Source organism: Mya arenaria, chromosome 8 (genome assembly GCF_026914265.1).
Source record: "Mya arenaria isolate MELC-2E11 chromosome 8, ASM2691426v1".
Lineage (NCBI taxonomy): Eukaryota > Metazoa > Mollusca > Bivalvia > Myida > Myidae > Mya > Mya arenaria.
The window spans coordinates 23,310,941-23,324,069 of NC_069129.1; the positions used below are offsets into that span (position 1 = coordinate 23,310,941).

The window sequence follows — 13,129 nt, forward strand, 5'->3', positions numbered from 1 at the left end:
TTCAAAATATTTTTAATCTTGTGCTAAATTTTGTCTTAAATTATCATCTGGGTTGTTTAAATGGCTTCTTTTACCTTCAAAGAAAATCATATTTCAACTAGTATGTAAAAATGTACATTGTAGTTTCATTTTAATTATGAAACAATGTAAATATTGCTCAATTTAAGGTGAGAGACCAGTCAAAAAGGTGGAAAGACCATCGCCACTTTCTCCTACCAAACCAGCAGCCAGACCAGCTAGTCAGGTTAAGCTCCCGCCTGCAAAAACTGCAGCTCCCGCACCAGCAGCCCCGGCAGCTGTGAAAAAGAAGAGTACAGTATCAAGGCGAGAAGAATTGCTCAAGCAGCTTAAAGCAGTAGAGGATGCTATTGCGAAAAAGAAGAAGAAAATGACTTGAGGATTTCTATGTTTTTATATTTGCTATTGCAAAGAAGAAAATGACTTGAGGATTGTAATTTTTTTTCTATTGCAAAAGAAGATCACTTGAGGATTGGTGATTTTAGGTGCTTGAAGTGGTTGATTGCATTTATGAAAAATGATAAAGAAATGGCAAGCTTGATGTAATTTTTTGCTTGTGAGAAGAGTATGACTTCAGAATTGTTATGTTTTTAAATGATGGCAAAAAATGGTGGATTGAAATGAAGGGAAAGTAGGTGTAAACAATAGCTGAATTATTGGGAATAGTGAGTATTAAAACTAAAATGACAAGACTCAATGGTTGTTGTGTGTTTTGTTTTATGAAGGCAATATGAAAAGAGAGAAAAGACTGTGGATTGCAAAGTTAATATGGATATTAAAGGTATTTGTAAAACCTGAGAAAGCAGACTGACAGACGGTTTTGTAGGGTTTACTTAGGGTAAACTTAAGCAGAAAAAAAATGAGAAGAGTTGAGTTACAGGTAGTACCTAGAAGTATTGTCTGAAAGAAAGAATATTGAAATGAGGTGAGTTTATAGATAATGAAACAAATTATGTACAGTGAAAAGAACAGACATAAGGCTATGGAAGTTTCAACAAAAAAGTCGCTCAACTGTTTAGGTAGGAAAATCTATCACATATGGAATAGACAGGTGCCTTTGACATCGTGAAAGAACCCCGAGGCATTTTGAAAGAGATTCTATTGCAAAATAGACAATGGTCTTATTTATAGATTATTATGTCTTCTGTAGTGTTTGATACGACAAGAAAGTATGAATACTTTTTTATGATTTGGTTTATGATTTGAGGTATTTGTCATTTTTGTATACAAGTGCATCACAAGTGACATGCATATAATTATAAACCTCTATGGTGATGTATTATCATTCGTTAGTCGTTTTCTCAAAACATTAGTCAGTGTCAATGCATGCAAGTTCCTGCTAACAGTTGTCGGAATTAGCACAGGCCTGAAATCCTGGTAAAATGCTTGCCCTTTACGTAGCAGGGCTTATTTCAATTTTAAAGGCAAGTAGTAAAACAATGATTGAGGCATGTTAATTCAAAAGCCTAATTTCGATGACTGCATCAAAGTATGAAAGGCTGAACTCGTATTTAACATATTATGTGGAGTTGATACCAGAATATACTGAAAACCGGCATTTTGTCACTTCGTACATTTTTGGATTAATCCAATGAAATTGTGTTCAAAATCTTGCAAGAGATTTGCAACATGCAACATGTTCTTTATTTTACATAGAATGTAAATGCATTTTTAGGTCATTTGTTTTTCCAAGAAAAAATCAAGGAATTGTCAAGTTGGTGTTGGTATCAGCGAAAGAAGTTTGCAACAAATTTAATCTTGGCCATAACTCAAAAACATTCAAGATATTCAATTATGAAACTTGGTACACATGTTGCCAAAGACAATATGAAGTTGTTTTGTAAATCATTATGATCAAGATATGCCTTTTTTCGACTGGAAAAAAACAACAGACAAGTGTTTACTCTGCGATGCTGTTGTTTTCAACTTATATATAAGAAGTTGGAGGAAAACTAATACAATGAAAACTACAGGGACAAACTCAGTGATAAATAATGGCTTATACATTGAAACAAAATTCTTTGGTAAATGTTTATTTTTTTCTTCCATTCGATGCAATGGTTATCATTTATATTTGTGTTTACATCTTAAATTAAAAATAACACCTGCTTTGGGTACAGGAATGATTTCAAATGGTTAATGGTTGAAAAGTTTATTGTAGTTGATGCTCAGAAATTTAATTATATTTGTGCTATGATTTTGTACATATAATTTCGGTATGATTTTGTCAAATGTACATGTATATCTTTAAGGAATTTAGGTAGGATTCAAATCTAGTGCTCAGCTTTGTATATATTATAATTATGTGCAAAACTATGTTCATCACACTGTCAGATATACTTTCAAACGCCTTTATTAAATTACAGTATGCAAATTGAAGACAGCCAGAAAGACTGACAAACTCTAAGTATGTCTGAAGACATTTTGTTTTATTCTTAAAAATAGTGTCTGTAAATAATAAAAAATGCTTTTCCGGGATTTAACGTATTTACCAAACAAGCAAATTGCATTGAAGCTGTACATATTTTCATATTATCTGGGTTTAACATGTGTATTTGTCCTGTTTTGAAGGACTCTACAGTAAGTTTATATGCATATTTCAGAGACTGGCTCTTTGTGAAATCAAAATAGAATTGAGAATGAAAGGTGATTGGGCGCTGTATGTGAAAAAAAGAATTTAGAAGTATTGAAAGCAGTACATGGGTGTAAATCATCATTACAATTGTATTGTATCATGCTGTTGTGAAAATAGTTTTTTAATAAAAACTGTGTTCAGGTCATTATATTTAAGTTTAATTGGTGTATTTAAAAACTGTGCGGTACATGTGTGTACAGTTTTCATTGAGGTTTTATAACATTAAAGCATTGATCACCTCTTCTGTTTGTTGCTTTTTATAACTCACCCAAGCACAAAGTTCCGGCAGCCACATTTCACATTTTCTACCCAAACTTGGTTGGAAGGTTGGTCTCTTGTAAGCATGTAATATATCCAAGTTCGATTATGGCGCATTTTAGGTAAAATAGTAGATCTCGAGGTCAAAGGAGAACACGTTGGAAACGCTGAGCCTCCTTTTTCAACCGAATGAAACTCGGTTAAATTCGTTAACTATTTAGTGAAACATATTCGTCATGCCGTTATTCCGATTAGCTACATCTTTCGGAGTTTCATGAAACCTGCTGATAAATCAACAAACTCGAAAGCACGTGGCATTAACTAAGCAACCACCTCGGCCGAAGTGACTATCAAATTCGTGAGGTGTTTATGTGGTATTCATCATGAGTTTTATGACGTAAAATGAGTTGTTTAGCTTTGATTATAACATTATAAATTATTAAGACTGAGAAAGAATGAATAAAAAAGTGAAATTGCCACATGACGAATTAAGTAGACAATTATGTCAAATAACAGAAGGTGGGTGACATATAATAGGAAATTTACTTATTATGACAGACAGACAGACAGACAGTTTATTGACTTGCACATAGTACATCGTCACAACAAATACATATTATAATACAATTTGTCAACGTGTATGGGCAATGATAATAAACAATAATAAATACACATGAGGAAATGAAAACAATTTGATACGAGTATCCGGATAGTATTCGAATACTTGACACGAATATCCGGATACCGATTTGGTATCCGGTTTCCATCCCTAATTTAAATCCGTTCAGTCAGCCAAACACTTCAATAACCATTTAACGCCTAAAACCACCCATGCATAACTAACAACACTCCACCTACTGGACATTACATCAAATCAGGGAAAATACCAGTCATAGGACAAGACTTAAAGCTGCAATATCACAGATTGAACGTTTTGAAAACTTTTTAATTTTTTTGTCTTGGAACGAGCAAATTTTGCGAAAATCCATGGAAACCAGTTATATAAGACTGCTGACAAGAAATTATATCGCAGATTTTAAATTTCAGTTCAAAAAATGATGTTTTATGCATTTTTCTTAAACCGTTAGTAATTGTTTAAGCCATAAAACATTATTTCGAACGGAAATATAAAAATCTACGATGTGATTTTTGTCAGCAATCATTGGTTTGCAGAAATTTATGCCAAAAAATGCTTTTTCCAAGACCAAAAAAAGACAAAAAGTTGCCAAGATGGTATATTTGTGAGAGTGCAGCTTTAATACAAAGTCATGCTTTTGGCCGCCAATGGGACTATTTATGGTATGATAAATAATACGCAGAACAGATAGATTATGCGTGCGTGTGTGCTTTTGTCTTAACAGAACGCCCTGGCCTATTTATTTTTAGCTCTACTGGTCGAAGGCCAGAAGAGCTTATGCGATGGTAATGTGTACGTAGTATGTGCGTCCGTGCGTCTGTAAACTATTGCTTCTGAACATGATACAGTCAGTTTTGATTGTATCTCGATGAAACTTGTACAGTATTTAGATATCCATTAGAGCTCAGTTCCTTTTAAAAAACCAGCCAGATCCGCCCATGCAGATAATGAGCCTTGAAAGTATATAAAAATGCTATTTTTAGCTAAGTCTACTTTTAGCCAAGTCTACATGAGCGAAGTCTATTTTTAGCCAAGTTTAAATGTAAAGTCACAGTTGCTTGTGAATGTTTGTTCAAATTATGCCCCTGGGGTCATTACTATCCATGTCCCCGGGTTCACAGGTTTGGTATACTTAAATTGGGAATTGTTTGAAAATCTTTTGTCTGAAATAGCTATGCAGACCCTTGCTATTTTGAATAAGGCTCAATTTAGTGGTCCGCTACCATGGTTGTTCAGATTATGCCCCTGGGGTCAAAACTGGCACTGCCCCGGGGGTCACAAGTTTCCTTGAGACTTATTTAAGAAATATTTTCAAAATCTTCTTGTTTCAAACCACAAGGCCCATACCTTTGATATTTGTTGTGGAGCATCATATGATGACCGTCTAGCAAAACAGTTGAAATAATGCCCCTTGGGCTAGAGCTGGCCCCGACCCTTTCGACCCTTTTTATTTATAAAGCTACAGCAATGAAATTTGGACCATGTGTACAGTTTTGCAAACGAGCATCAATGTTGTCCTCGGATGTCCTTGACTTTGACCTTTTGACCAACTTTTTTATTTTTAAAGCTACAGAAATGAAATTTTGACCATGAGTACAGTTTTGAAAAAAAAATCAAAAAAATCTCAGATGACCTTTACTTGGCACATAATACAATAGTTCATGCAATCTGGCTTTTATCTGTTTACAACACTTTCTGTCCTCAGATGTTGAACGTGCAACGTTTTCAGCTAACCCAAACACAAAACGTGAACTATACTATATGTGTGTTGCCTATTACCCATACATACATGCTGTGGATTGAAAATGACCACAAGAGCCATGCCAGTAGAGCATAGGCCCTCATGGGCCTCTTGTTAAAAATAAACGTAAACTAGTTGGTTTAAAAATCCCGCCGTCAGATATCGACATCCACATTCATCACAGAGCAAAACGAAAGTACACTACATGTATTTTCTGAAAACGAAGAATATAGAACATTTAAGACAACATGTGAGTAACGTTATTGTATCTGCTTTTCAAGTTTTGTGTATTCATATTCATTCGGTTTAATTGACAAAGGAATAACGTACCGGACTCTTGATGGTAGTATGGGTAAGTTTAATTCGTTTAAACTATAATATTATGAAATAAAATGTATCACCTGACTCAACGGCGGAAAGTTTAATTTGCATGGATTACTGTAATATATTTAGAACTACCGTAACATAATTACAACTGATTAGATTCTGTTTAGGTATCGGCTTACTTGTTATATATTTATGTATATTATTTATATGAGTCGGCCAGATATTAACACTTCAACCGGATTCACTGTGTTCACTTACCACATTTATATAATTTGCTTTAAATTTACAAAATGGCGTTTATCTCATAAACTGTACTCATATGAATGGATGCATATCATGTGACCTCATTACATGGGTATGACTCATTGTTGGGGCTGAATTTTTCAGACTAAACAATGAGTCATACTGACCTATGGAACACATGTATATTACAGCAGTTTAATATTATTTGACTAAATTTATTTAATTATAGTCAGCTATAAAACGTTCGCTTTCCAAGACATCTCCAATTTGTATCGAACTAGTGCTTCTTCAGCTAAAACCAATTAATATTTACCTGATATAATGCACCAATTGACACTTTTTTTTCGTTTCGGCTCTCTTTTGTTCATTCAAGGTTAATTAACTTCTCAGTAAAATTGTAGCGTGTACCAGGTTTATGCAATGAACCGAACTCTATTTAAGTGCAATTATGCATATTGGCAAACTGCTCTATAGGGTTTTATAAAGGTTGTTTTAAAAAGGTGCTGCGACCTCCCCTTTATGGTAGCACTCTTCCGTTTTCGTAAAGCACCATTCAATTGTAACACGCCCCCCCCCCTCCGGTCCGGGGGTATACCGCGGATAGCCGGGGAAATGAGCCGTGTTTTTACCTTCCTGGTGGCCCCGTAGTGCTGGGTGAATGCGGTGGTTTTGTCTTTACGCCAAAAATAGCGCGGTATGGAACTTACCTAGGGTCCCATTTGGCGGGGACTTTACCAGCAGTTTGTCTCCACAGGGCGGGGATCTTACCCGGGCTTGGCTGGACCGAAAGTCAATGTCCCCGCTATTCCCGGGGGGGGGGGGGTCGTGGTTACAATTGACTGGTGCATAAACCCTTTTGCTTTCACGTAATTGAGTGCTTATGGTCAAGCATATATCGTTTGTTTTGTTTAAGAACTTGTAATTTGAATACAAATGAAATACTTATATACATTTTATTAGCCTGGTTTCAAAGTCCCCATTGGTGAACAAAAATGTCCGTAATGTAATATTAAAGAGAATTTTACAAAAACATAAACGAGTCCCTTTAAGAGCATTACAACATTCATGTATTTAATGACAGTTTTCATGTTTGGTGTTTATGGAAGATACAATGCAACTAAAATTTGTAATCCATTTATTAATCTACATATGTACACCAAGAACGCAACAAGACAACTGTGTGCCTGGCAGTTTAACAGAATAATTAATCTCTATAGAAGCGGTAGTATTATATTACTTAAGCAAAACATTGAATATCAGAATAATGACTACTGGGTGTTTCTTGCGAATTGGCTTAATCCAAGTTTGTGATATAAGAAATTATAAAATTATAAGCTCAAATGATATTTTGAAAGTAATTATTGAACCACAAAACATAAATATATATAGTTTATATATATTTGCATTAACACTGTTTAGATTCAAGTCAATAGACATTTTATATTTTCAAGGTCAGGGTCGTTTAAAGGTCAAAAGGCTCGCTTTTGAGAAAGTTACTCTACTCATTTTATTTATTAACAAAACATAGACAAAACAAGAACACCGAATTCGAAAACCATCACTCGTCTGATATCCCTAGACGATCAAATTAATATTGTACTCAAAACATTTCAGTGCATTTTCTCCATTTGCACTCGATACGTCATCCTTGCATTTTTTATAGTTTAACTAAACGTCTAGCCTCGATTTATGGCTCTGCGTTACAAATAGATTTTTGAAACATATATTTAATCAGCGTATTTTTCGTTTCATTTCAGTGTTTATTGGATTCCGACATAGTACCTTAAGATAACTGGTACAAGGGAAGTGATTTTGATAATTGGACAAGAAACGGTTCAAGCAATGGAAGGACTGAAGAAATTGAAGGAAGACCTTGCTCGTTTTCCTTCTTTGTTTGACTGCGAAGGTGATATAGAAAAGGCTGTTCATAACAAAAAATCCAACATTTTAAATGTAACTGAAAGACTCGAGCTCGAGTTAGCGGATGAAAATGACATGTATAGTAAAACTATATTTTGTCGCACTCATAATTTGCTGACATTTCTCTATGTTCTACTTGAGAACTATGAAAAGGCGATTGAACATCTCCGTGAGAGTGAAAAAGTGGAATTAAGCCTTATTACAATCACGAATCGAGCTTACATGAATTTGAAACGTCAGGAAAACCTACAGTGCATTAAAGATGACATACGAAAACTAGAAAACTATAACGAAATGAAAGAAATGGTTCTGGTTGCAAATGCGGAAATTGGGCATGCATTAACAAGATTTGGAGTGCAACTCTACGAAAAAGCAGTAGCGATTTTTTCTAGAGTGTTAAAGGAAGCACAGACCTTGCAAACTGAACCCTGCTGTCTTAGATGGAAGGAAAACGTATGTGTCTGGACATTCAGCTTAGCGATGACAAAGAAAAGAATGGCACATCTGACAAATAACGTGGAAGCATGCAAGCTCTCTGTAGAGAACTATAAAGAAATTTTCAATCTTTACCAGAACATCGTAAATACAGATGGAGCCACAGAGAGTGCTTACCTTAAAACAATTAAAGGTCGTGCTTTAGCAGAAATTGGACTTCTAGCGCATAGTGTCGAAAGAAATAAATCAGTTTTCAAAAGAGGACTAAAAGACTTTTTTCCAACAAAAAAGCTGTCGTCTGTTAATTTTATAAACAGGGCTGTTGATCTAAGCAAATTCGATGCGTTTGTCTTACAGAGATGCGGAAAATATTATCGATATATCAGTTCTCAACAAGTCGGATATTTGCATAAATCCATAGACCTCTTGCAACAAGCAGTTGACATTAAGCCGACAAGCTTTGCTTACCATCACCTAGCACTGTCATTAAAACGTCAGCTTGAGATGGAGAGTTATAGGCCTGGTTCAGCCATACGCACGAAAAATGATCATGTGAGGCAACTAGATTTTGAAACAACACATGGTCAAAGTCTAGAAACTGCACCTTCTTACCCACAAGGAACGTTCGGAAAGACTTATGATTCTGGTTTTGAGTCCAATTCTAGAGATAACCCGTTTTGCCATTTTAAAGAAAAAAATAGTGCACAACAAAGCGGTACGGAAACCACAAACTCAAATAAACAAGGTGCTTCGGCAATGAGTTATGAGTCTGGTTACTTTTCTCTGCCGTCCGAATTTAGAAATATGTCTTTAGAGTCACCTGGGTCCAATTCCAGAGTCAGTCCGCGTTGTTCGTTTGAAGAAAAAACGAATACGCCACAAAGCAGCATAGGTCATCAAACACTAAGAAATGAAACATTTGATAGACATGATTCACAGAGTAGAATGGTTTTTGATGGTCTTCACGGTGAACACTTTAGCAGGTCGTCTACGCGGAAAAATTCAGCCCAGCACGGAATGCGAAAACAACAGTTTGGTAGATATCCTGATCATAATTATGAATATCAAAATTTGCCATCTGAAAAATATGGCAGTTATGCTAAACGAAACAACTTCCGTTGTAATAGAGGGCAAATAAACCATAGTTACAACAGGAGTTTTTCTGAAGGCCAGCAATACGGTCGTGGAAGAGGTTTTCCCTGCAATTCGAGACAAGGATATTTTCGGGGTAGATCAATGGTTGAGAACTCTTCGTTCAACAAAACCTATTTTGGACCACCAAGAGAGACAGTGCATATTATGCAAATGATAAAAAGTCCAAAAAAGCCAAAACATATAAACCCGGAGGTATTACCTGACCAGGCAGCCGAGATTCATATCCTATTGGACAAAGCTATTGAAATGGACAATATGGCAGCGCTCTACGACAAAGGATTATACCATAGACAACTGGGTGACGCCAGCAAAGCTCTGGACGTATTTAAGAAATTGTTTTGCGACCAACGATGTTCTTTGGTTCAGCTTTCAAATTCATACGAGCAAGCAGCACTTTGTATCGCCGAAATGTTAGAATCAGCAGATACGACAGACACAGAAATGCTTAAGACAGATATGGTGCACTATTTGAAATACTGCGTAGAAATTTCGTGCACGATTGTTGCCAAAATCCCCTGGCTTAAAGACTGTTGGGTAGCGGCACCGACACTCGAACAATTCCTTGGAAGAAGGGGCAAAACAAAACAAACCCTAAAGGATTTATGTTTTCTTTACGAAAAAATGGAAAACTACGATGGCGCTATTAAAATTTTGAATGAGTTGCGAACAAGTGTCCGAGATGAAGGCGAGGAAATTGAAGTAATCGATAAGTTGATTAAAAACTATTTCAAGAAAAAGGACTACAATAGTGCCGCGCTTGCGTTTGACATGATCATGTGTTTACCAGATGGACACAGCAAAGTGAATGGGAACTTGTACTTAAAGGTTCATATCGAGGGTGCGTTTGATGCTTTGACAAAGGGTGAAACTGAAATGGCTCGGCTAAGATTGCGCAACGCTTTGGATTTCAACCTGCAATCAAAATCCGTTCATGGGGAACAAAATGTGGAAGATGAATGCACAAGTGATGGGTATAACATTTTCGTACTCTGCGAAACGGAGAAAATAGAATTGGGACTATCTTTTATAGGGATTTTAGACAGCATGGGTTTGTCTGTGACTTTGAATGCAATTGACGCTCTTCCGGGTAGGACAGAGTTGGAAGGTTTAGGTATTGTTATGAACTCTTCGAAGCATTACATAGCCTTGTTAAGTTCTGACCAACCTACTCCCGAATTAAAACATCGCTATAGCATGATGCGGGGAGTTCTCGAAGAAAAGGAATCTGGAAGCTTGATTGTAATTAAAACCAATCCTGATATTCGAGTTCCGACGATGTTCAAAGCATCGCCTCAACTTACGTTGAACTTTGAAGAACTTATGGAAGAACCTCAGAGTGTTAATATACAGGAAATACTGTCTAATGATCCCATGAGAGATACATTGAAAGACATTCTCATGACATTGTCGGGAAAACCATTATGAGTGTCAATTGCTTGAAGTATGGTTTCGTTATGATAAATTGCGAAGTTAAATGCTATATTTTGAATAGGAATATCGGACCAATATTAATTGTACGTCAAAAAATTCGGTTGGTTACCATATATAAGGTCATATCATCACCAACCATTTATTTTATTGAATGTTATATTTTATGTTATGTCTTTAGCCATTGTCACCTTTCTTGTTGAGAAATTGCTTACCACAGTTAACTAAATTTGATTAACCATTTGCATACACATTTTTATGCACCGAAGGTGGACATTTTATAATCGCTTTGTCCGTCCGGTTTTTCGTGTCCGGTCTGTTTTTGTTTTTTTAGGAGAGGGAGTAAAAATAACTTGGCATTTGAGTTCGATACGTAAAGACGACGTGTTGCGTGAAATACACACGGAACTACTTCGAAGGTCACGCTCACACGTTCAGGTTTATCATTATTTAATGGTATCCGTGTCCGATCTGTAACTTTGTCATGCATGGATGGATTATAAAATTACCTGGGGCTGTGTTTGGTACATCAAGACGATGCGTCGCGTTGAAGACCGAGGTTCTTTCCTCAAAGTTCAAGGTCACACTTGAGTTTAAATGTTTGGGCCGCTGCATATATGCACAAAGTGTATAGTTTGTCGTGTCCGGACTGTAACCTGATCAGGCATGGAAGGATTTTAAAATAACTGGTAAAGTTGGTTTGCCTGGGCTGTTACTTTGTCATTGTTATATCTCAGGGTGTGAGATGTCTAGTGGTTCAGGTGTCCGCCTCCTACCCAAGAGGTTGTTGGTTTGTGCCTCTCCGGGGGTTATTTTTTCATGGTATCTCTAAATTGACACCAGTACGGCTTTATATCCAGGGAAACAGACTCGAGCATGATTTTATAAGATATGAGCTTTCGTCACAACCGAGCTCAAATAATTTAGTATAAACTAACTGTTATTCATTGATATGCTCCTTACTTTACAAGAAACTGCAGTTTTCTTTAAGTTGAAGTTTAATTAATGAAATATTTCAATAAAAGCCCATAAGACACAGTCGTGTTTTGGAGCAGTGTTAGAAACTTACTCTACTTACGCAAAACTGCATCTTCTGTATTAAATTTCATTGCTATATCATGAGAGTTTAATCGTCGATAAATAATAAATGGTATAAAACAAATTAATTGATGGAAAACACAATCTGACGAACTTGTATTAAAACATTGCTTGATAACACAATAATTCTATTAAATTGATATAATTCAAGACTGTTCGAAGCCAGGATCAAAGGGGGACAAGATCTTGGTTTTGGCGTAAGTAATTTAAGCCGTTGTGGGGGCTTATCTCTTGCGGGGTTTGTGCTTGTGTGAAGACGAAGAATGTAAATAGTTTAAAACTTTTAGAAACAAATCTCACACAAATGGAATTATCTGTACCTTCTGTGTAACCTAAAGCAACGCTTACACAGAGTTTTGACCTTACGCAATAATGACATAATACATAATGTAAATTGAATTATTCACTGCCATCAACAGTCTTACACATGTTGGGTATAAGCCACATGCTGAGTATAAACCACATCCTGAGTAAATGTGTTTTCTACTCAGCGTGTGATTTCTAATCAGTAGATATCACATATTGACTAGACATCACATGTTGATTAGAAATCACGCGCTAAATAGGAATAACACGCTGAGTAGGAATCATACGCTGGGTAGAAATCATGCGCTGAATAAAAACACGTTCTGTGTAGAAATTACGCGCTAAATAGAAATCACGCGCTGAGTAGAAATCACATTCGTAGAAATGACAGAATAAGTGAAATAAATCATATCCTGAGTAAAAACAAAAAGCTGAGTAGATATCCTATAGTATGTAAAAAACACATCGTGTTTAAAAATCAAATGTTGATTAGAAATCTCATAATGAGGAGAAAGATTCATTTGATTGGGTACTGTGGTATACTTTCAGTATAGTAAAATATTCCATTGCGGATAGATAAGTGTATAAAGTCGGTGTAATGACAGTGAAGTAAGCGTTATGGGAATATAACCCTGAAATGTAGGGGTTGACGGTCGGGTGAATATTGTATTGGTCGGGGTGAATTTCGATTCCCGCTCTGACCTTCGTCGATGATTATATATCACCCAGGAATGGTCAATGGCTCTTGGTTAGGGTTGATATTGTACTAGTTGCTGACTTTGCTCTCTATCACAGAATAAAACTACATACATGTTGGTCGAAAGGGCTAATGCGTTCGCTAAAAACTACACCAAAGACACATATTTTAATGTTTGCTCAATAAACAAATTCTACAAAACTATGTTTGGATCCACAACCGCATCTAATA

At 36.0% G+C, this 13,129-nt stretch overlaps 2 protein-coding genes across 4 annotated transcripts in view; both read left to right on the top strand.

The window, feature by feature from the left end:
* LOC128243228 (zinc finger CCCH domain-containing protein 18-like) overlaps positions 1-2,892 on the top strand; it is a 29,055-nt gene extending 26,163 nt beyond the window's left edge. For all 3 annotated transcript variants that reach the window (XM_052960842.1, XM_052960845.1, XM_052960844.1), the window contains one exon: positions 168-2,892. In XM_052960842.1, coding sequence (XP_052816802.1) covers positions 168-397 — 230 coding nt within the window. In that variant the 3' untranslated portion in view covers positions 398-2,892. The remainder of the gene's footprint in view (positions 1-167) is intronic.
* A 2,371-nt stretch (positions 2,893-5,263) lies between these two features.
* On the top strand, positions 5,264-11,964 carry LOC128244959 (uncharacterized). The gene is made up of 2 exons (XM_052963127.1): positions 5,264-5,641; positions 7,617-11,964. Exon 2 carries the CDS (start codon positions 7,702-7,704, stop codon positions 10,792-10,794), a length of 3,093 nt encoding a protein of 1,030 aa, XP_052819087.1. The 5' UTR covers positions 5,264-5,641; positions 7,617-7,701; the 3' UTR covers positions 10,795-11,964.
* The last annotated feature ends 1,165 nt before the right edge of the window (positions 11,965-13,129 follow it).